The sequence below is a fragment of the Dreissena polymorpha genome, chromosome 16 (assembly GCF_020536995.1).
Source record: "Dreissena polymorpha isolate Duluth1 chromosome 16, UMN_Dpol_1.0, whole genome shotgun sequence".
Taxonomy (NCBI): Eukaryota; Metazoa; Mollusca; class Bivalvia; order Myida; family Dreissenidae; genus Dreissena; species Dreissena polymorpha.
Window position 1 is genome coordinate 42,147,996 of NC_068370.1, and position 22,215 is coordinate 42,170,210.

Genomic DNA, 22,215 nt, shown 5'->3' on the forward strand with positions numbered 1-22,215 from the left:
CTTTGGAATATGATTATACAAGGGAAAGGGAAGTGTAAAGGGAAGTGCTTCCTTTAAGTAGAGCTCAATATAAAGTGAGTTTTCCAATCTGTTTTAAATTTTGTGGCTACGCATTAGTATCGTCTTCATGATGCGATTCTAATGAGCACCAATGACAAAGGATTTTATGAGGTGTATTGGCCGCTTTAAGACCCCTTGCTCCCCTTATCTAGAGTCCTGCTATAAGTTCAATCGAACACAGTCGTGTTGATCAACATGATCCGTTGTGTTGTTTAATTCTCTTAATCTCAATTTACCACTTAAAAACAAGTTCATTATTTAGACAATTATTTTCGGTCGTCACTTGAATATATTACTTAAGAAATAAGCATTTGAATCTTATTTAAAATTTGCACTTAAATTAATAGTAATAAGATTTTTGAAAACGAACAACGCCATAGGTTATATTTTACATGTGTATGTAATTAAGTTATGCATAGATTCCCAATGTGTCGGGCTTGACAATGCAAATTGATTCGTACTTCAAAATGATTGGTAAGAACAGGGACCTTGTTTGTATAGGTCCCTGGTAAGAATAGCCATGATATACATAAATGCATTTCAGGTAGAAGATAAAACTCGGTTATCAAAGTGCCCAATCTGTTGAAAGTCTCTATTATCCGAAGTGCCCTATATTGGGAATCGAAGTATCCGAAACTTCATGAATACCACCTATTAAAACATGCTCTATCTTCGTATATATTTCATTGCATACTATCAAAATTTCAGTATTTGAAGCAAATTGATTACTCTACATGCTGGAATATCAAACTATTTCTTGCAATATTTCTAAGTAGTTTTATTTTGTTGAAATGTTTACTGTTCATCCAGTTTTTCCTGTTTTCGACCGAATTTTCTATTTTTCTGGTAAAAATCTACCATTCTTCCGTGATGTTTCTCTTTGCAATAGAAAAGGATACACCATTTATAAACTCGACCATGCGCTTTGTCAAAAAAACTTATCTTTATGATATAACTTTTAAAAAAAACTGATGAACTTGCCTCTCGCGCGTGGCTTTCGGTAATTCTATTGCGCTTTCGGTACCGATACCAAAAGCGCGCGCTTTCTGTAAATCTAGTAACCGGTTGCTTCCCTTAGTAAAACATTTGTTATAATCTTTACTGATTTTTTAATAGCCTTGTAAAACATTATGCTACAGCAAAAGTAAAGTCAGAACATGTAAATAAGCTATGTTTTACTCCATGTTCAAGACAATTAGCGCCCCACTGTTGCGTTGCTGTTGTGTATCAGTGTAAAAAAAAACGCTTTCACTTGAATTTTCATCTGAATACGCGATACTAGAGCTGTTTTCCAAAGATCTATCAATGAGTTTTACAGTTAGTTGCCCTGTTCCGACGGGATTTTGACATCGACAGGCCAAAATGTATCAACACATTCATTGATAAAGAATGTTAATGCTGGGATAGGTCGACTAATTACTTGCCTAATATATCACAAAAGATTTACCTGAAGTGCAAATTATTTTTTCCCAGATTTATAAATGTTTACATGCGCTATGTTGCCCTGTTCCGGTGCCTCTTTTCAGTTCCGATGGTTCACAGGTTTTTTTTTTCCTTTGTGACCCACAGAAAAACAACCCTTTCCCCTCGGATTTTTTTTCCTCCACTGCCTGTACAAAATGTTCCGCCCGGAATTGAGACGGAATTTTATTGACAGTTCGGCCAAGAAAATTGTTGATTCAGCCCGGAATAGTGTGGTTACAAGAAAGAATATTTTCCAAGCGGAAATGGGGCGGAATTTGGGGCGAAATATGCTAATGAGGCGATTAAAGATTTCCGGGCGGAAATTATTTTTGCATGCTGACACGGGGCGGATTTTGGGGCGGAATATGCTTATGAGGCGGAAAAGATTTCTGGGCGTAAATAAGACTGGGATGGAAATTTCTGGGCGGAAATGACAGGAGAATATGTGAATGATTCTGAGGGGGGGGTATAATGAACTACTCCAGTATATACATAGCTCCTTAAGCTGCTGATGGATTGACGGACATTAAGTGGTCACAAAAGCTAAAAAAAACTTTAAAAAATCACAAAAACAACATGTCCCCTTCAATCTTTTTCCCGTTACAGTCAATCATAAAACAAAAAAATTTTGCAGATGACACAACATACTTCATTGATGGAACAATTAACTCATTCACTGCTTTAATAAATGCAATTCAAGACTTTAGTGAAATATCTGGCTTAAAACTAAATACCCAAAAATCAACAGTTATGCATGTTGGTTCACTAAAACATTCACTAATTAAATTTGAGGAATACAAAAACTTTATCTGGACCTCTGATGTAGCTTATAAACACTTGATTTCTATTTCACAAATGACAAAAATCTTGATTATATGGCAAAAAACATTCAATAATATATAGACACCTTTGACTGCTTTAAATGTCTTTTATAAAATGTGAAATTACTGCAAAGATTATAAACTGGCTTGAGCATTCATTTTAAACGTTATAGGTAAACTACCTGCCAAAACAGATATAACTGTTAAACAATATAATTATAATAAACACAGCATAATATAAGAAAACAATACAAAGTAAATATTCTAAGAAACAAACCTGTTTAGTAGTTTGGAGCATTTAAAAAAGTTCCATCATAACTCACTGAATCACTCTTTTCAGCCTTTTTTACACACTGAATTTTGACTTTCACATTTTACTGAATTATTTCAGAAGGTTCATCAAAGTAAGATTAATTCATCATATTATTAAAACTTCAAATTAAAAAGTCCAATGATTGCTTTGAAACTGCATTTCAAATTTTCAAGCAAGTCAACAGGTCTTGCAAACACCGGCACTTTTATTTTCAAATGTCTGACTCACACTAAGAATAAGAGTGTGTCTTATCAGGCATCATATTACCCCATATTACCCATGCATTCTTTGTTTACAATTCACTGGGGGAATACAAAGAGCCACCAAATTGACATCTTAAAACAAAACACTACTGATAAACAGGGATAAATGTACTGCATTTCACAACAATTTTCAACTTGCATACAGCCCTTAATCAAATTTGCTCTACGACCCTTAATTCAAAGATATTTTAAATGTTGTAATAGGTAAATTATCATAACAAAGTAAATTAATTATAAGGTCTTATAAAAAAATAAGCCTGAGCCAATATATATATAAATTTCATCCAGAACAGTATTTATCTTAGTTAATTATTTCCTCCAATTTTAAGGAGTGAAAACTTGCAGCTGAATTTGTGGATTAGTCCTATTTTTTCAGAATCATTCCAGCCTTAAATTTGTGTCATTTCAAGCTCATTTCAGCCTTTTTTGCATGGGTTAACTATTGTTTGAATTGAATATAAATGTTGTTTACCTTGTGTATGGCAAATGTTTCCTACAATAACCATTTAGAAACTGAAATCAGAATTATTTTTTTTAATTATCTTAAAGTCCCATTTTGAAATTCTTTATCAATAGTTTTCTAAGTCCAACATTCTGCCCCAGAGAAATGTATAAGTATGAAATTCTGCCCTAGTTAATTTCCTAAGTCAGAAAATCTGCCCCAGAGCAATGTATAAGTATGAACTTCCGCCCGAGTCTTATTTCCGCCGGGAATTGCTAATGAGTTCCGCTTGGACAAAAATCAAGAGACATGGTCTTTTTGGGGCGGAAATCAATTTCCGCCTCTATTCCACCCAGAAACAATAGTTTCCATCCCTATTCCGCCTCGTTTCCGTCCCATTTCCGCCCCAAAATTTTGTACGGGTGATTTCATTCCCCCCCCCCCCCCCCAATTTTTTTTTAGTCCCCCACCACTATAGTGGAGAACATATTGTTTTTGCCCTGTCTGTTGGTTTGTGTGTTTGTTTGTTTTCCCCAACTTTAACATTTGCAATATTCAAGAAAGCAACTTGATATTTGGCATGCATGTGTATCTCATGGAGCTGCACATTTTGAGTGGTGAAAGGTCAAGGTCATCCATCAAGGTCAAAGGTCAAATATATGGGTCAAAATCGCTCATTTAATGAATACTTTTGCAATATTGAAGATAGCAACTTGATATTTGGCATGCATGTATATCTCATGGAGCTGCACATTTTGAGTGGTGAATGGTCGAGGTCATCCTTCAAGGTCATAGGTCAAATATATAGCTGCAAAGCAGCGCAAAAGGGGACATAGTATTTCTAACAAACATATATTAATTTGTTTATTTTTTTTTATGCCCCCCTTCGAAAAGAGGGGGTATATTGCTTTGCTCATGTCGGTCGGTCGGTCGGTAGGTCGGTCGGTCGGTCCGTCCACCAGGTGGTTGTCGTATGATAACTCAAGAACGCTTGGGGCTAGGATCATGAAACTTCATAGGTACATTGATCATGACTCGCAGATGACCCCTATTGATTTTGAGGTCACTAGGTCAAAGGTCAAGGTCACGGTGACCCGAAATAGTAAAATGGTTTCCGGATGATAACTCAAGAACGCATACGCTTAGGATCATGAAACTTCATGGGTAGATTGATCATGACTCGCAGATGACCCCTATTGATTTTGAGGTCACTAGGTCAAAGGTCAAGGTCACGGTGACCCGAAATAGTAAAATGGTTTCCGGATGATAACTCAATAACGCATACGCCTAGGATCATGAAACTTCATGGGTAGATTGATCATGACTCGCAGATGACCCCTATCAATTTTGAGGTCACTAGGTCAAAGGTCAAGGTCACGGTGACCCGAAATAGTAAAATGGTTTCCGGAAGATAACTCAAGAACGCATACGCCTACTAGGATCATGAAACTTCATGGGTAGATTGATCATGACTTGCAGATGACCCCTATTGTTTTTGAGGTCACTAGGTCAAAGGTCAAGGTCACGGTGACCTGAAATAGTAAAATGGTTTTCAGATGATAACTCAAGAACGCATACGCCTAGGATCATGAAACTTCATAGGTAGATTGATCATGACTTGCAGATGACCCCTATTGATTTTGAGGTCACAAGGTCAAAGGTCAAGGTCACAGTGACCCGAAAAAGTAAAATGATTTTTGGATGATAACTCAAGAACGCTTTTGCCTAGGATCATGACACTTCATAGGTACATTGATCGTGACTCGCAGATGACCCCTATTGATTTTCAGGTCACTAGGTCAAAGGTTAAGGTCACAGTGACAAAAATCGTACTCACACAATGGCTGCCACTACAATGGACAGCCCATATGGGGGGCATGCATGTTTTACAAACAGCCCTTGTTTAACTTTAAATACATAGGTTAACCTGATCCAGTGTAGAAAATAGAACACATTGCATAATTAAATTATCTGTTGCCTTGAATTTGTTATAAAAACAGTAAAATAGGTTAAATTGATTATTTAAGACTTTCCTTATTTTCCCCAAAATCCGGCATTCACATGATTTTTTCCCCAATATCTGGCATTTCGCGCGATTTTTTTCCCCTCAAAAAAGGCCAGGCCCTTTCCCCAAAATCAGATAAAATTCCCTCGTTCACTGTTATTTGCACCCTGGCCAGCCCCGGAAGCAACAGGTTTGGTGATTCCATGTGACTACATCATAGCCTGTGCGGAGAATGACTTAAATATCATCTCTGATCTCTGATGCCATAGATAGTATGCCAGAGAAGGAGGCAATGCAGATACAAAAGATGTTAAAAAAAAAGACGCAAAACAAAAGTACTTTTGTACATATAATTATTTGCATTGTCTTTTAATAATAAAAGATATGAACCATTACTATGGCTTTATGTTGGTTTTTTAATCTTTATTACAATTATTACATGTAGCTACATAATACAAAGTAGGCCCATTTCTGATACAACATTCTAGCTGAAATTTTTACACAACTAAAAATGGATACACATTAACAATATCTTAAGCATACAAGACTTAGTGTATATTGTACAATGTCACAGTAAACTATTCCAGCAAAGTTACAACAGTGCAAGACTTAGTGTATATTGTACAATATCACAGTAAACTATTCCAGCAAAGTTACAACAGTCTTAGTGTATATTGTACAATGTCACAGTAAACTATTCCAGCAAAGTTACAACAGACTTAGTGTATATTGTACAATATCACAGTAAACTATTCCAGCAAAGTTACAACAGTCTTAGTGTATATTGTACAATGTCACAGTAAACTATTCCAGCAAAGTTACAACAGACTTAGTGTAAATTGTACAATGTCACAGTAAACTATTCCAGCAAAGTTACAACAGTCTTAGTGTATATTGTACAATGTCACAGTAAACTATTCCAGCAAAGTTACAACAGACTTAGTGTATATTGTACAATATCACAGTAAACTATTCCAGCAAAGTTACAACAGTCTTAGTGTATATTGTACAATGTCACAGTAAACTATTCCAGCAAAGTTACAACAGACTTAGTGTATATAGTACAATGTCACAGTAAACTATTCCAGCAAAGTTACAACAGTCTTAGTGTATATTGTACAATGTCACAGTAAACTATTCCAGCAAAGTTACAACAGACTTAGTGTATATTGTACAATGTCACAGTAAACTATTCCAGCAAAGTTACAACAGTCTTAGTGTATATTGTACAATGTCACAGTAAACTATTACAGCAAAGTTACAACAGACTTAGTGTATATTGTACAATGTCACAGTAAACTATTCCAGCAAAGTTACAACAGTCTTAGTGTATATTGTACAATGTCACAGTAAACTATTACAGCAAAGTTACAACAGTCTTAGTGTATATTGTACAATGTCACAGTAAACTATTACAGCAAAGTTACAACAGACTTAGTGTATATTGTACAATGTCACAGTAAACTATTCCAGCAAAGTTACAACAGTCTTAGTGTATATTGTACAATGTCACAGTAAACTATTACAGCAAAGTTACAACAGTCTTAGTGTATATTGTACAATGTCACAGTAAACTATTACAGCAAAGTTACAACAGACTTAGTGTATATTGTACAATGTCACAGTAAACTATTCCAGCAAAGTTACAACAGACTTAGTGTATATTGTACAATGTCACAGTAAACTATTACAGCAAAGTTACAACAGTCTTAGTGTATATTGTACAATGTCACAGTAAACTATTCCAGCAAAGTTACAACAGTCTCAGTGTATATTGTACAATATCACAGTAAACTATTCCAGCAAAGTTACAACAGTCTTAGTGTATATTGTACAATGTCACAGTAAACTATTCCAGCAAAGTTACAACAGTGCATATTTTATTTAATTGACACACAAATGGCAAAATAATTCTACCCCTTCAGAGGTTAAAGCAGCCTTATCATAGTCATGGTCTTCGGGAATACAAGAAATATGAAGCCAACTGTCGCATATATCACATTGAACCCAACCATCTGGATCCTCTGAAATTTTCTTACAAACAGAGCAATGATCTGATTTTGTGTTACATGAAGCATCATTGGGAATTGGCAAATAATGACTCTGCAAACTGGAAATCTGAAATTTGAAATTCGGCAATCTGGTACAAAGATCGCGACGATCACAGCTTCATTGCTTTATCTGTCTTTTTAACCGATTTTACATGTATTGCTTGAGACCTACATACCATGTACAAAAAAATCACGTAATATTTATTTTTTTTGGGCCCCCCTGTAGGGTGGCATATAGCATTTGAACTGTCTGTTCGTCGGTCAGTCCGTCCGAAAACTTTAACATTGGCCATAACTTTTGCAATATTGAAGATAGCAACTTTATATTTGGCATGCATGTGTATCTCATGGAGCTGCACATTTTGAGTGGTGAAGGGTCAAGGTCATCATTTAAGGTCAAAAGTCAAAAAATACAATTCAAGGGAATGATATATTGAAATTTTATTTCAAAGCGGCGCAATAGGGGTCATTGTGTTTCTGACAAACACATCTCTTGTTTTTTAAATGTATTTTAGGAAAGAATGGCCAACTCAACCATAGAAATATTCAACATCTATGTGGAGGGTAAGACAATTGCATGCATAAAAGACACCTTGTCCAAAAACAGCGCCTACTTTCATGCAATGTTCAACAGTGGAATGAAGGAAGCCCAGAATAACGAAGTTACCCTTCATGGACAGGTGCAGATAAGTTAGCTTTAATTATTCTTTTTTCTAGCATTAATAAATTCTCTTGCATATATATGCACTTCAATTTACCCATAATTTTTTAAGGCGTAGGGGAAAACCTTCAGTTGATAATGAGTTGGATACTTTTCTTATTTTGATGTGTCATAAATTACTTTCTGCATACCTCCAGATCTAAAACATGAACATAGAGAAATAATTGGAAATTGAGGGACAGACACAGGCACTTGAAGAATTTGTTTTTTGGTCCTTTATTATGTATATATCATAAATAAACATGCAAGAACAAACTTTTTTCAATTATCTGTAGGGACAGAGGAATTTCTGAAATTACTATTTTGCCGCAGGATTACCCTTTTTTGAAAATAAGGTTCCCCCTGATTTGGAAATTACTGCACATGTGTGTCTCTTTGCTTTAAGGCTCTAGGTAAAGCCTGCTATATAATAACTATATTTACAGCAATTCTTTCTGAAGCTTGATTTTGAGCTACAACTGGTTGTAACAACCCTATATGCAGTATAAATAAGTCTGGTCATGATGTTTGCTCATGATATTATAGTATGAAAACTTCAAAATAACAATAAAATGTGTTCTAAAGTAAAGCACATTTTTATTGCTCATGTCACCTTATATCCAGCTCTGTTATTTGTGGGGAAAAATCTGTTACTTATTTTGCAGTAACTAATTTCCTGATGATTTTGTTGTCATACAACTTTGTGACTAATTTCAGAATGCTGAGATCATCTCTATCCTTGTCGACTTCATGACATCAGGGGAGCTCACTCTGTCATCAGATCTAGTTTTCCACATCCTAGATGCTGCCTTGATGCTTCAGGTAAAAGCCTTCATGCTTCAAATAAAAGCCCTCATAACTTAAGTTTGCATTGACCAATCTGTATAAAACTTAGGATAATGCAAGTTGGAATCGATACCTAGCCTGCCATTGTTTTTTGGGCATGTCAGGGAATAGTCAAAGTAATTATTACTAAATATATAACAATGGCTTTCTTTAAATAACTTTAGTTTGGATATTGATATTGTACTGAAATTGTGTGTTTGGGTAGATAATCATTATGCATACCTAGCTTTAGATTCCTTTTTGTGCAAGTATGGTCAAGGTCACTGTTTCTAAATTGTTTTCGGTAAATAACTTAAGTTTGGATGGAGGTATTGCTCTGACATTTTGTGTGCGTTTCTTAAATTCAGACCTAAACTGCCAGTTTAGGTCTAAATATAAGAAACACAAAATGTCAGAGCACGGGGAGTTTAATTTAGGCAAATTAGATAAAGGTCAAAGTCACTGTTACTCGAAATAGAGTTTCCCGTTTGGGCTCAGTACCATGGAGATACTGTGCTGAAATGTGTACATAGCTTACAGATAAACCTGGCATAGGACTTTATTTGGGACCAGTTAATTTAAGATCAAGGACTGTTGTTGTTGTTTTTTAAGAAAAACTGTTTACACTCAATACTAGCATGGGATTGCATTTGGGTTTAGTTGGGTTAAGGAATGACCTTTTCTTTCTTTAACAGACATCTTCCACATTCAGTCAATTCTATCTTTTTCCCAATTGAATATTAAGAATTTCCTTTTTATTGAACTTTCATACTGTCACACAACAGTTTTATGGGTCCTTGTTAATCAACATCAGTATTTGACATGCATGAACTGCCTTGAGTCAGCTCTATCTGATTTGGAATGACCCTTATTGGTTGTTGAGTTTAATAGCTTTGATCTGCAAACTCTTGTGTTAAGAGCCTAAGTCACATCATATGATTTTGTTTCTCCAAAATTGGGTAGCATTTGTCATAGTTATTAATTACAGAGATTGGTGTTTTGATAATCTGTGAAAAATGTGTTGGAGCAGTCAAAATAAGTTCATTACGAATAATACTTTTGGAAAGATGTAACTTTAAATGTTTCATTGATTATTTGAACTGGGTTGCAAGTTATTTTTGAATTAAAGGTTATGTTTACATGTATATACATGATGGATATGTGTGTTTTTCAAAGTTTATTAAGGTTTATTTCTAAACACCTACGCGTCATTATGTGAGGATCATGAGTATGTCCAAGAACTCCTTCTTATTATATATAATGACTGATAACAGTTAGGACACATATTGAATTATAGCTGCAATTTTCAATATATTGAAATATATTCAATTTTAGTGTACATTTGTAGTCTTATGCTGTGTGTGTGGGGGGGGGGGGGGGGGTCCTAAGCCCTACCAGTCAAGTGTGGTAGCCCCCAATATTCAGCTCACATGCACCAGAAGTGGGCATTGAATCCATAGACCCTAGTTTTGACATGGTGTTGTACTCACCACAGCATGAGCTCACAGAACAACCAACATTTGATCGAAAGCATAAAAACATTTTTATCCTAGATAAAGGGAAGTAATTTAGTATGGGGAGTTTGCTCTCATACAGAGTGGAAGTGTGAAACAATATGTGGTCTAAGCACATGTTGTGCATTATTTGAGTGAAATTTTTAAGTATAATATGCAACACCTTAAAGTGGTTATTGTATGTTTTTAGGAGTTTTTAAATGAATATTATCAAACTGTTTCGAGTTTTAGATTAAAGCAACATATTTTAAAGATTATTTTTTTAAGAACATTGTATGCATTTTTTGAGATTTGTGGCTAGATATGAACAATTCAATGTGCTTGTTGAGAAATTTGAAGGATTGCTCCAATTCACAGCTTGAGATTTCACATTTGATTTCTAGGCCTTGAAACCCTGGTTTTGTGATACTACCATATTTCTTGTTCCACAGATTAAATTTTAGATTTTAAAAATCTTGTGCATGCATAACAAACACTCCATACATCCACTTCAATTTCAACAATTTTTTTTATCAATTTTCAAAAGAGTTTTATATTTAAAAATGCAGTTATGAAAATGCAAAGCAGTCATACATATGGGTCATATTATGGGAAAACAGGCACTTAAAGCAGGACTACACGATTTTGTCAAATATTTATGCATTTATATAAAATGGGTAAACAACATATTATACAAATATTTCAATATAAATTAAAATAAAAGTTAAGAAGAACATGTGTTGAAAAATGCGAAATAAGCCAGATATCTGAAATCGAAATGTCTGTACAGTCGATGTTGCCAGCATGTATATCATGCATGTTATTATATGATGTGAATCTAAATAAAGTTTTACGGATCATTTTAATTTCCTGCAAGGATATCTATTCATACGACACACGAACACAAACTCCGATCCTAATCAAAAGACGAATGCTAAGGTTATTGTAGGAAAATATGTACATAATATCTTCGTCGCAATCGGCTCGGGGCGCTAATTTGTCTTTGCTGCATTTTATTAAATTCGTCTTTAATGTATAATTTTTCTTGCCTATTTTGTGTTATTGAAACATATTTTTATCAATTTAACACATATAAAAATCGTGCAGTCCTGCTTTAATCCATATTCGTAAAGTATTGTCCAAGATAGGAAAGTGCAGTCCACACAGGTTAATCATTATAAGATGACACTTTCCACCTAGACTGGATTGTGTTTACCTGACAGATAGAGGCTGCTGTGAGCACCTGCCAGTCGTATCTACTGACGACGCTGGATGATGCTACCTGCCTGCAGCTGGCGTCTACTGCTAGAGCCTACCTGCTCCAAGACTTGTACAACCAGGCCTGGAGACACAGCCTCTTCTACTTTACCTCTGTGATCAAGCAACCACAGTTCTATGACCTTGATGTCGATATGGTACAGTAATTTTTATTTGAGTATATTTGCATGCAAATATTCAAACAAATGTGGTTATGGAAAGACTGGGCCCTTTGCATGAGTGTAAAGTGTTGCACCAGATTAAATTGTGTAGTCTGAATAGGCTTATCAGGGAATACGCCTATTGCCTAAACTGGATTTTCTTTTAGAAGTGACTTCCTTTAAAAAAAAAAATCCATACAAGCAGAAAGTGTTGTTCCTGATAAGCCTGTGAATACTGCACAGGCTTATCTAGGACATGTGAATATACTGCACAGGCTTATCTAGGACAAATCTTAAGGCACATGGATTAGGTTATGAATACTGCACAGGCTTATCTAGGACAAATCTTAAGGCACATGGATTAGGTTAATTTTTCACAGAAAGTGGCTCTTATACATGTCTCAAATATTAAACTTGACATTATGCATACCTATACAAATATATGCAATTAATATTTTGTAATTCATTATTCGAATAGCAAAAAATCAGGCAAAATGGATTTTACCAATATTTGAACTTACAATTTAGTTTAAAATCCTGGTTATTAAATTTGGGTATCGCATGTTGATGGATATTGTCAAACAGGGGATTTCTGACAATGCCATTCATTTGTATTTTCCAATCTTGATGAAACAGCAGCACATCTGGTTGAAGACCTAACCAGCTTTGCATTGCATGTAGAGCAAGTTAGGTTGAGGCAAAAATCACTTGTTCTAAAATTAGATTAACATTTTCCGCTCGATAACTTGAGTGATATGGATTTATTGTCACCTACTGAAACTTTTAATTTGAATCTTATTTAATTTTTATTTTATTTTTTAGCTCACCTGAGCACAACGTGCTCATGGTGAGCTTTTGTGATCGCCTTTTGTCCGTTGTCTGTTGTGCGGCGTCAACATTTGCCTTGTTAACTCTCTAGAGGCCACATTTATTGTCCAATCTTCATGAAATTTTGTCAGAAGATTCTGTCTCAATGATAGCTTGGATGAGTTCGAAAATGGTTACGTTTGCTTGAAAAACATGGCTGCCAAGGGGCGGGGCATTTTTCCTTATATGGCTTTATATGGCTATAGTAAAATCTTGTTAAACTTTAGAGGCCACATTTATTGTCTGATCTTCATGAAACTTGGTCAGAAAATTTATCTTCATAATATCTTGGACGAGTTCGAAAATGATGCCGGTTGGTTGAAAAACATGTCTGCTAGGTGGCTGGGCATTTTTCCTTATTTGGCTATAGTAAAACCTTGTTAACACTCTAGAGGCCAAATTTATTTTCCAATCTTAATGAAACTTGGTCAGAAGATTTGTCCCAATGATATCTTGGATGAGTTCAAAAATGGTAACCTTTGCTTGAAAAACATGGCTGCCAAGGGGCGGGGCATTTTTCCTTATATGGCTATAGTAAAATCTTGTTAACACTCTAGAGGCCACATTTATTGTCCAATCTTCATGAAACTTGGTCAGAAGATTCATCCCAATAATATCTTGGACGAGTTGGAAAATGATATTGGTTGGTTGAAAAACATGGCTGCCAGGGGTGTGGCATTTTTCCTTATATGGCTATAGTAAAACCTTGTTAACACTCTAGAGGCCACATTTATCTTCCAATCTTCATGAAATATGGTCAGAAGAATTGTTCAATTGATATCTTGGATGAGTTCGAAAATGGTTACGTTTGCTTGAAAAACATGGCTGCCAAGGGGCGGGGCATTTTTCCTTATATGGCTATATATGGCTAAAGTAAAATCTTGTTAACACTCTAGAGGCCACATTTATAGTCCGATCTTCATGAAATTCGGTCAGAAGATTCATCCTAATAATATCTTGGACGAGTTCAAAAATGATGCCGGTTGGTTGAAAAACATGGCCACCACGGGGCGGGGCATTTTTCCTTATATGGCTATAGTAAAACCTTGTTAACACTCTAGAGGTCACATTTATTTTCATATCATCATGAAACTTGGTCAGAAGATTTGTCCCAATTATATCTTGGATGATTTCGAAAATGGTTTTGGTTGCTTTAAAAACATGGCCACCAGGGGTGGGGCATTTTTCCTTATATGGCTATAGTAAAACCTTGTTAACACTCTAGATCGAGGCCACATTTATTGTCCAATCTTCATGAAATTTGGTCAGAAGATTGGTCTCAATGATATCTTGGATGAGTTCGAAAATAATTATGTTTGCTTGAAAAACATGGCTTCCAAGGGGTGGGGCATTTTTCCTTATATGGCTGTAGTAAATCTTGTTAACACTCTAGAGGTCACATTTACTGTCCGATCTTCATGAAACTTGGTCAGAAGATTCATCCCGATAATATCTTGGACTAGTTCAAAAATGATGCTGGTTGGTTGAAAAACATGGCTGCCAGGGGACGGGGCATTTTTCCGTATATGGCTTTAGTAAAACCTTGTTAACACTACTGCAGAGGCCACATTTATTTTCCGATCTTCATGAAACTTGGTCGAAAGATTTGTCCCAATAATATCTTGTTATCTCAGGTGAGCGACTTTGGGCCTTTCAGGCCCTCTTGTATATTTATATCATAATTATGATGTTGGTTTTACATATCATAGAAATTTAAACTGTCATCAACTTTGAAATGTGTCCTTGTGAATTATGTAAATATCAATTGCTTAAAATATATTCAATCATTTGCATTTTCTAATTTGTATATTTGGTGAAAAGTCATATGTATGATTACATATCTTAATACCATAAAGATGTTATAAATTTATGTTAGAATTTTAATTTGCCTACCAAATAGTTAAAGAGGGCAAGGATGTGTCACAGTTTATAGATATAGTTGAAATTTAGACCATTTTTACTATAAATGTTATAATATACAGCTAAGTAAAAACATAAAAAGGTCCAAACATATTTAAGAACAGTTGCATGCTAATATTTTTTAAATATTTATTTGTCTACTGTATAGCAATAATTCATAAGTAAGTTTTAGTCTGCACAAGTTGAAGGTGATATTAAATACATAATTTGTATAACATGCTGTCAGAAAAGTCCTTGATGTTCTACTTTATTCTTCTACTATAATCAAATCAAGTGGGACTCTATGCATATCAAATATTAATTTAGTAACTAGATGGAGCTTTAGACCTAAATATTCTTATTCTTCATGCTAATTCAAATCTATCTAATGAAAACAAGAGATAAAAAAAACTGCGCAATGAAATTGTGAAATATAGATACCATTGGTCATTCAGTATTGAGTGTGGGTTTGGTGTATCATAAGGCATACACAGATGATCTGTAAGTAGGGAAGTAATTTAGCTGGTCACCTTATTGTGCTGAAATCTTGTGTATTAGTAGCTTACTTGCAGGCTTTTGGGGCTAGTTGTGTGCAGGTCAAGGTTACTGTTTAAAAAAGTCCACGTAATAACTTAAGTTTTCAGGAGGACATTTTTCAGATTTTTTGTGTTGGTAGTTAACAAGCACACCTTTGTCCCCCACTATAGTAGTGGGGGACATATTGTTTTTGCCCTGTCTGTCTGTTGGTCTGTCTGTCTGTTTGCGCCAACTTTAACATTTTGCAATAACTTTTGCTATATTAAAGATAGCAACTTCATATTTGGCATGCATGTGTATCTCATGAAGCTGCACATTTTGAGTGGTGAAAGGTCAAGGTCATCCTTCAAGGTCAGAGGTCAAATATATGTGACCAAAATCGCTCATTTTATGAATACTTTTGCAATATTGATGATAAGAACTTGATATTTGGCATGCATGTGTATCTCATGGAGCTGCACATTTTGAGTGGTGAAAGGTCAAGGTCAAGGTCATCCTTCAAGGTCAGAGGTCAAATAAATGTGGCCCTAATCGCTTATTTTATAAATACTTTTGCAATATTGAAGATAGCAACTTGATATTTGGCATGCATGTGCATGTCATGGAGCTGCACATTTTGAGTGGTGAAAGGTCAAGGTCAAGGTCATCCTTCAAGGTCAGAGATCAAATATATGTGGCCCAAATCGCTTATTTTATGAATACTTTTGCAATATTGAAGATAGCAACTTGATATTTGGCATGCATGTGTATCTCATGGAGCTGCACATTTTGAGTGGTGAAAGGTCAAGGTCATCCTTCACAATGTCAAGGTCATCCTACAAGGTCAAACATCATATAAGGGGACATTGTGTTTCACAAACACATCTTGTTACTATAAATGTTATAATATACAGCTAAGCAAAAACATAATAAGGTCCAAACATATTTAAGAACAGTTGCATGCTAATATTTTTTAAATATTTATTTGTCTACTGTATAGCTATAATTCATAAGTAAGTTTTAGTCTGCACAAGTTGAAGGTGATATTAAATACATAATTTGTATAACATGCTGTCAGAAAAGTCCTTGATGTTCTACTTTATTCTTCTACTATAATCAAATCAAGTGGGACTCTATGCATATTAAATATTAATTTAGTAACTAGATGGAGCTTTAGACCTAAATATTCTTATTCTTCATGCTAATTCAAATCTATCTAATGAAAACAAGAGATCAAAAAAACTGCGCAATGGAAGGGTGAAATATAGATACCATTGGTCATTCAGTATTGAGTGTGGGTTTGGTGTATCATAAGGCATACACAGGTGATATGTAAGTAGGGAAGTAATTTAGCTGGTCACCTTATTGTGCTGAAATCTTGTGTATAAGTAGCTTACTTGCAGGCTCTTGGGGCTAGTTGTGTGCAGGTCAAGGTTACTGTTTAAAAAAGTCCACTTAATAACTTAAGTTTTCAGGAGGACATTTTTCAGATTTTTTGTGTTGGTAGTTAACAAGCACACCTTGCATCCAAATTCTTTTTTAGCAAGTTTGAGCAAGGTCAAGGCCTCTGTAACAAAAATAGAAAATGTGTTCTCAATACAATTAGTGTGGAGGGATTAAACGTTCTGTAATGTTGTGTGTATATAGCCAGACATAACTTGATTTTGCACAATGAATTAAAAGATCCCAGCAGGAACAGTGTGTTGCTCAAACAGTACAGCGCAGAAATAGGAACCTTACTAGTGACATTATCTACTAATTTAAAGGGGCCTTTTCACAGATATTTAAGTTTGTCATTAAATGCTTTATATTGATAAATGTAAACATTGGATCTAAAAAGATGAAGTAAAAAAAGCAAGAATACAATTACAGAAACAAAAAACAGTAACTCTCAACTGGGCTCGCACCACTGAACCCTGGATTAAAAGTCTATTGCTTAGACCACTGGGCCATTGCGCTTCCACAATTAGTGATGTATTTTATACTTTTAACTTTTATATAAGCAATCCTCGTAGTATCTCAAAATATAACAACAACAACAGAACTCTCCAATTTTTTAGGTTTTTAAATCATCAAAAGATTCATATTATGGCTATTTTAAAGCATGCTATTTCCTCACAAATATTATAACTTCACCAAATTTGCGAATCTGAAACAATTTTTATTTTATTTTGTCAATTAACTACAACGTAAAAAGGCCCCTTTAAAAAATATAAGGAATTTCTTAGTCAAACAATTGTAAATAAGGTATGAAAGCAATGCCTATTCATTTTCCATTTAATTATTTTCAAAATATATGAAGTGGTTATTGTGCATTTTTTGTTTGTTAACCCACTAAGTGTGGTAAGAGTGACCAAGCAAAAAGAAACAGGGCGCATGACCTTGCTATCCCTAAGTTTTTCCTTCATTGCAAACCTGATTTCACAACGTTGCCATTTATCTAAATTTGTAATTTCAAATCGGAAACTTAAGTATAATTATTTTGCCTGGAAGTTTGTTTCACTCCTTTCATATGACACAAACCTGTATAACAGTATTAACCCTTTGCATGCTGGGAAATTTGTCGTCTGCTTAAATGTTGTCTGCTGAATTTCTAAAATTAGCATTTTCTTTGATTTTTTTCAAAGAATACTATCAGAATAGCAAACAGTTTGGATCCTGATGAGACGCCACATTCTGTGGCGTCTCATCTGGATCCAAACTGTTTGCAAAAGCCTTTAAAATTCGGTTCCCGCACTGAAAGGGTTAACACACTTGTTAGTCCTGTGTTTGTGTTTCCAGCTTCAGGAGTTTCTGTCAGAAGAAACTCTTAACTGTGAAAGAGAAATGGTGGTCCTGGAAGCAATTCACAGCTGGTACATGCACAACCCAATGCTCAGGGCTGCTAATCTTCCACCACTTCTCGGTTGTGTGCAATGCTCAGACTTCCAGGAAGAGGAGTGGGATGCCATCGCTTCACATCCCTTGGTCACAGGTAAGATGTAACATATAAGTCTCACTTTTGCAGTACTCATGGGCTAATCAGGGAAAAAGCTATTTATCTAGACTGGATTCTCTTTTAGAAGAGACTTCCTTTTAATTACAAATTTCATAAAAGTGGAAAAAAAGTGTGTATACTATTATTATGTGCATTATGAAATATAAGCACTAAATATGCCTATGTGCTTAATTCAGACAGTAAAAAAAACGTGACAAATGTCCCTTTAATTGAAAAATTGTATAAAATAATTGTGTAAATGGTCTCTTTAATTGCAACAATATAAATACTATGTTATATGTACCTAAAATTGAACATGTTTGTGTTAACTTTCCCTTAAATTGCAGCAGTGAATTACAAACATTTTGTATTTGTGTGACTCGTCCCTTTCAAAGCAGCATTATATACAACACAATATCTGAATTCTACAGACATAGAGCAGGGTGCTGCATGGTATGACAGAATCCTTCAAACAAAAGGGACACTTTCTCAGAGGAAGGTAGGTACCCTGAAATCAAAACTGGAATATTGGTAGGGCATCTGTTTGATCAGAAATTCTGTACATGTTTGAACAATATCTTTTATTGCAACTTTAAACTGGTTACAAGAGAGATTGCTTGCCCATCATACTGCTTAAATGCAAATTTCACTGGCGTAAAATATTTGAATTTACTGAATATGATCAGAAATAAGTATTTGTGAGCTCTTAAGTGTCCATGAAATTCCAGATTTGTGTATGTTTCTTTTTTAGTCAGTAAACATCATTTAGAGTCTCATCCCGGTTGCCATGTAGAATTTCAACCATTCATTCAGAGTCACAGATACAACCACAGGCTATTTTGAATGTCACATTAAACAATGCCTTATTCTCTTTAAAAACAGTTTAAATAGTATAACAATAACTGCCAAATTTGTGAAATCCAATTATGATAATAACAACTATTACTATGATTATGAATGTGATTTATATGAGTCGCATTCTGAGAAAACTGGACTAAAGGCATGTGCGTAAAGTGTCGTACCAGATTAGCCCGTGCAGTCTGCACAAGCTAATCAGGGACGACATTTTCTGCCCATATTGGATTTTTGCTAAGAAGATACTTCACTAAAACAAAAAATGTCAGAAAAGTAGAAAGTGTTGTCCCTGATTAGCCTGTGCAGACTGCACAGGCTAATCTGGTACGACACTTTACGCACATGCATTATGCCCAGTTTTCTCAGAACACGACTCATATGTATATTGTAGTGTCGCCGGGTGCCTACAAGCATCCTCTTGCTTGGTGGGGAATATTTCAACAAAGACAGGGAATGTAACGAGCCCCAGGATGCTGTGTTGCAGCTCCTGCCAGGAGAGAACTTGTTCAAACCAGTCAAGAAACTATCTGAGCTGTACAAAGAGATCTCAACCAACATGGGATTTCGGACTATTGTTGTTGGTATGAAAATAAAAAAAGGATTTTGTTTCGGTAGTATATTATATGCAACAACTGTGTCTGTAGCTGAAAAGTCAAGGTCCAAGGTCACATGACAGTGCTTGGCACATCTGTAATTTCATCCATGTCTTTGTCATAATGTTGGTCATTATTATAATAATACGTTCATCAATAATAAGAACTCCATAAGTTTTTTTATACTTTAGTTGCCTGTTATTGGTTCGATGGCTACATGTAAAATGTAGCAAACATACATTATAAATATCAGTATCAAATATATCAAGGGAAGTAACAGCTACATGGTAGATATATAACATCAGCAAATGGATCAAGAGTTAATCATCTTAATATCATTAGAGTCTTGGACACATTTGTGTTCATACAAGTGTCATAAGGCCATCCATGTCTGTGACACCTCTATATCTGTACATGTGTAATAAGGCCATCCATGTCTGTGACACCTCTATATCTGTACATGTGTCATAAGGCCATCCATGTCTGTGACACCTCTATATCTGTACATGTGTCATAAGGCCATCCATGTCTGTGACACCTCTATATCTGTACATGTGTCATAAGGCAATCCATGTCTGTAACACCTCTATATCTGTACATGTGTCATAAGGCAATCCATGTCTGTGACACCTCTATATCTGTACATGTGTCATAAGGCAATCCATGTCTGTGACACCTCTATATCTGTACATGTGTCATAAGGCCATCCATGTCTGTGACACCTCTATATCTGTACATGTGTCATAAGGCCATCCATGTCTGTGACACCTCTATATCTGTACATGTGTCATAAGGCCATCCATGTCTGTGACACCTCCATATCTGTACATGTGTCATAAGGCAATCCATGTCTGTGACACCTCTATATCTGTACATGTGTCATAAGGCCATCCATGTCTGTGACACCTCTATATCTGTACATGTGTCATAAGGCCATCCATGTCTGTGACACCTCCATATCTGTACATGTGTCATAAGGCCATCCATGTCTGTGACACCTCTATATCTGTACATGTGTCATAAGGCAATCCATGTCTGTGACACCTCTATATCTGTACATGTGTCATAAGGCCATCCATGTCTGTGACACCTCTATATCTGTACATGTGTCATAAGGCCATCCATGTCTATCACACCTCTATATCTGTACATGTGTCATAAGGCCATCCATGTCTGTAACACCTCTATATCTGTACATGTGTCATAATGCAATCCATGTCTGTGACACCTCTATATCTGTACATGTGTCATAAGGCCATCCATGTCTGTGACACCTCTATATCTGTACAAGTGTCATAAGGCCATCCATGTCTGTGACACCTCTATATCTGTACATGTGTCATAAGGCCATCCATGTCTGTGACACCTCTATATCTGTACATGTGTCATAAGGCCAACCATGTCTGTGACACCTCTATATCTGTTCATGTGTCATAAGGCCATCGTTGTCTGTGACACCTCTATATCTGTACATGTGTCATAAGGCCATCCATGTCTGTGACACCTCCATATCTGTACATGTGTCATAAGGCCATCCATGTCTGTGACACCTCTATATCTGTACATGTGTCATAAGGCCATCGTTGTCTGTGACACCTCTATATCTGTACATGTGTCATAAGGCCATCCATGTCTGTGACACCTCTATATCTGTACATGTGTCATAAGGCCAACCATGTCTGTGACACCTCTATATCTGTACATGTGTCATAAGGACATCATGTCTGTGGCACCTCTATATCTGTTCATGTATCATAAGGCCATCCATGTCTGTGACACCTCTATATCTGTACATGTGTCCTAAGGCCATCCATGTCTGTGACACCTCTATATCTGTACATGTGTCACAAGGCCATCTGTGTCTGTGACACCTCTATATCTGTACATGTGTCATAAGGCCATCGTTGTCTGTGACACCTCTATATCTGTACATGTGTCATAAGGCCATCCATGTCTGTGACACCTCCATATCTGTACATGTGTCATAAGGCCATCCATGTCTGTGACATATCTAAATCTGTACATGTATCATAAGGCCATCCATGTCTGTTACACCTCTATATCTGTATATGTGTCATAAGGGCATCTATTTCTGTGACACATCTATATGGCACATAAGTTTTATATGTGTATTAGGGCATCCATTAACTATCCTGCTCCCCCAAACCCTTCACCACAATCAAATATAAACAAACTGGCTATTTACACTTCTGTTTAGATTTTTTTTGTCTTTTCACACCTCTGTTTAATACCTCAAGCTATTTAATCTGAAGGTTGGATTTGTTCTGTCTTTTCACATCCCTGTTTAATATTTCAGTCGATTTGATTGTGTCTGTTGTACTTTTAATGAACTGATGATAATTTATAAAATCTTGGAAAATGAATGATATTTTATTTATGCGTTCCAGGGAAAACTTGGCTTAATGCATATTCTTAAAGTGTCATCCTTTGCAGTACTCACATGTTAATCAAGGAAAACACTTTCTAAATAATGGAATTGTTCATTTAAATGGAGTTTCTTCTAAATAAAAGCATGTGTAGGCTGAAAGTGTCGTTGCTGATTTGTTTGTGTTGACTGTACAGGCTAACTTGGGACAAAACTTTACGCACATGCATTAAGCCCCATTTTCTCAGAGCATGAATCATATTTTAG

The 22,215-nt window shown here is 35.6% G+C and overlaps 1 protein-coding gene across 5 annotated transcripts in view; it reads left to right on the top strand.

Moving 5' to 3' along the window:
* The first annotated feature begins 1,132 nt into the window (after positions 1–1,132).
* The window catches only part of LOC127861421 (kelch-like protein 25), a 30,942-nt gene continuing 9,859 nt past the window's right edge, over positions 1,133–22,215 (top strand). The window contains exons 1-7 of one of the 5 annotated variants that reach the window (XM_052399893.1): positions 1,133–1,219; positions 7,935–8,099; positions 8,837–8,941; positions 11,661–11,852; positions 17,919–18,111; positions 18,546–18,613; positions 19,361–19,550. In XM_052399893.1, the coding sequence (XP_052255853.1) occupies positions 7,941–8,099; positions 8,837–8,941; positions 11,661–11,852; positions 17,919–18,111; positions 18,546–18,613; positions 19,361–19,550 (907 nt within the window). In that variant the 5' untranslated portion in view covers positions 1,133–1,219; positions 7,935–7,940. Of the gene's footprint in view, positions 1,378–4,256; positions 5,704–7,934; positions 8,100–8,836; positions 8,942–11,660; positions 11,853–17,918; positions 18,112–18,545; positions 18,614–19,360; positions 19,551–22,215 lie in introns of those variants that run through there. The other 4 variants (XM_052399894.1, XM_052399892.1, XM_052399890.1 and 1 more) reach the window with 4 other exon arrangements.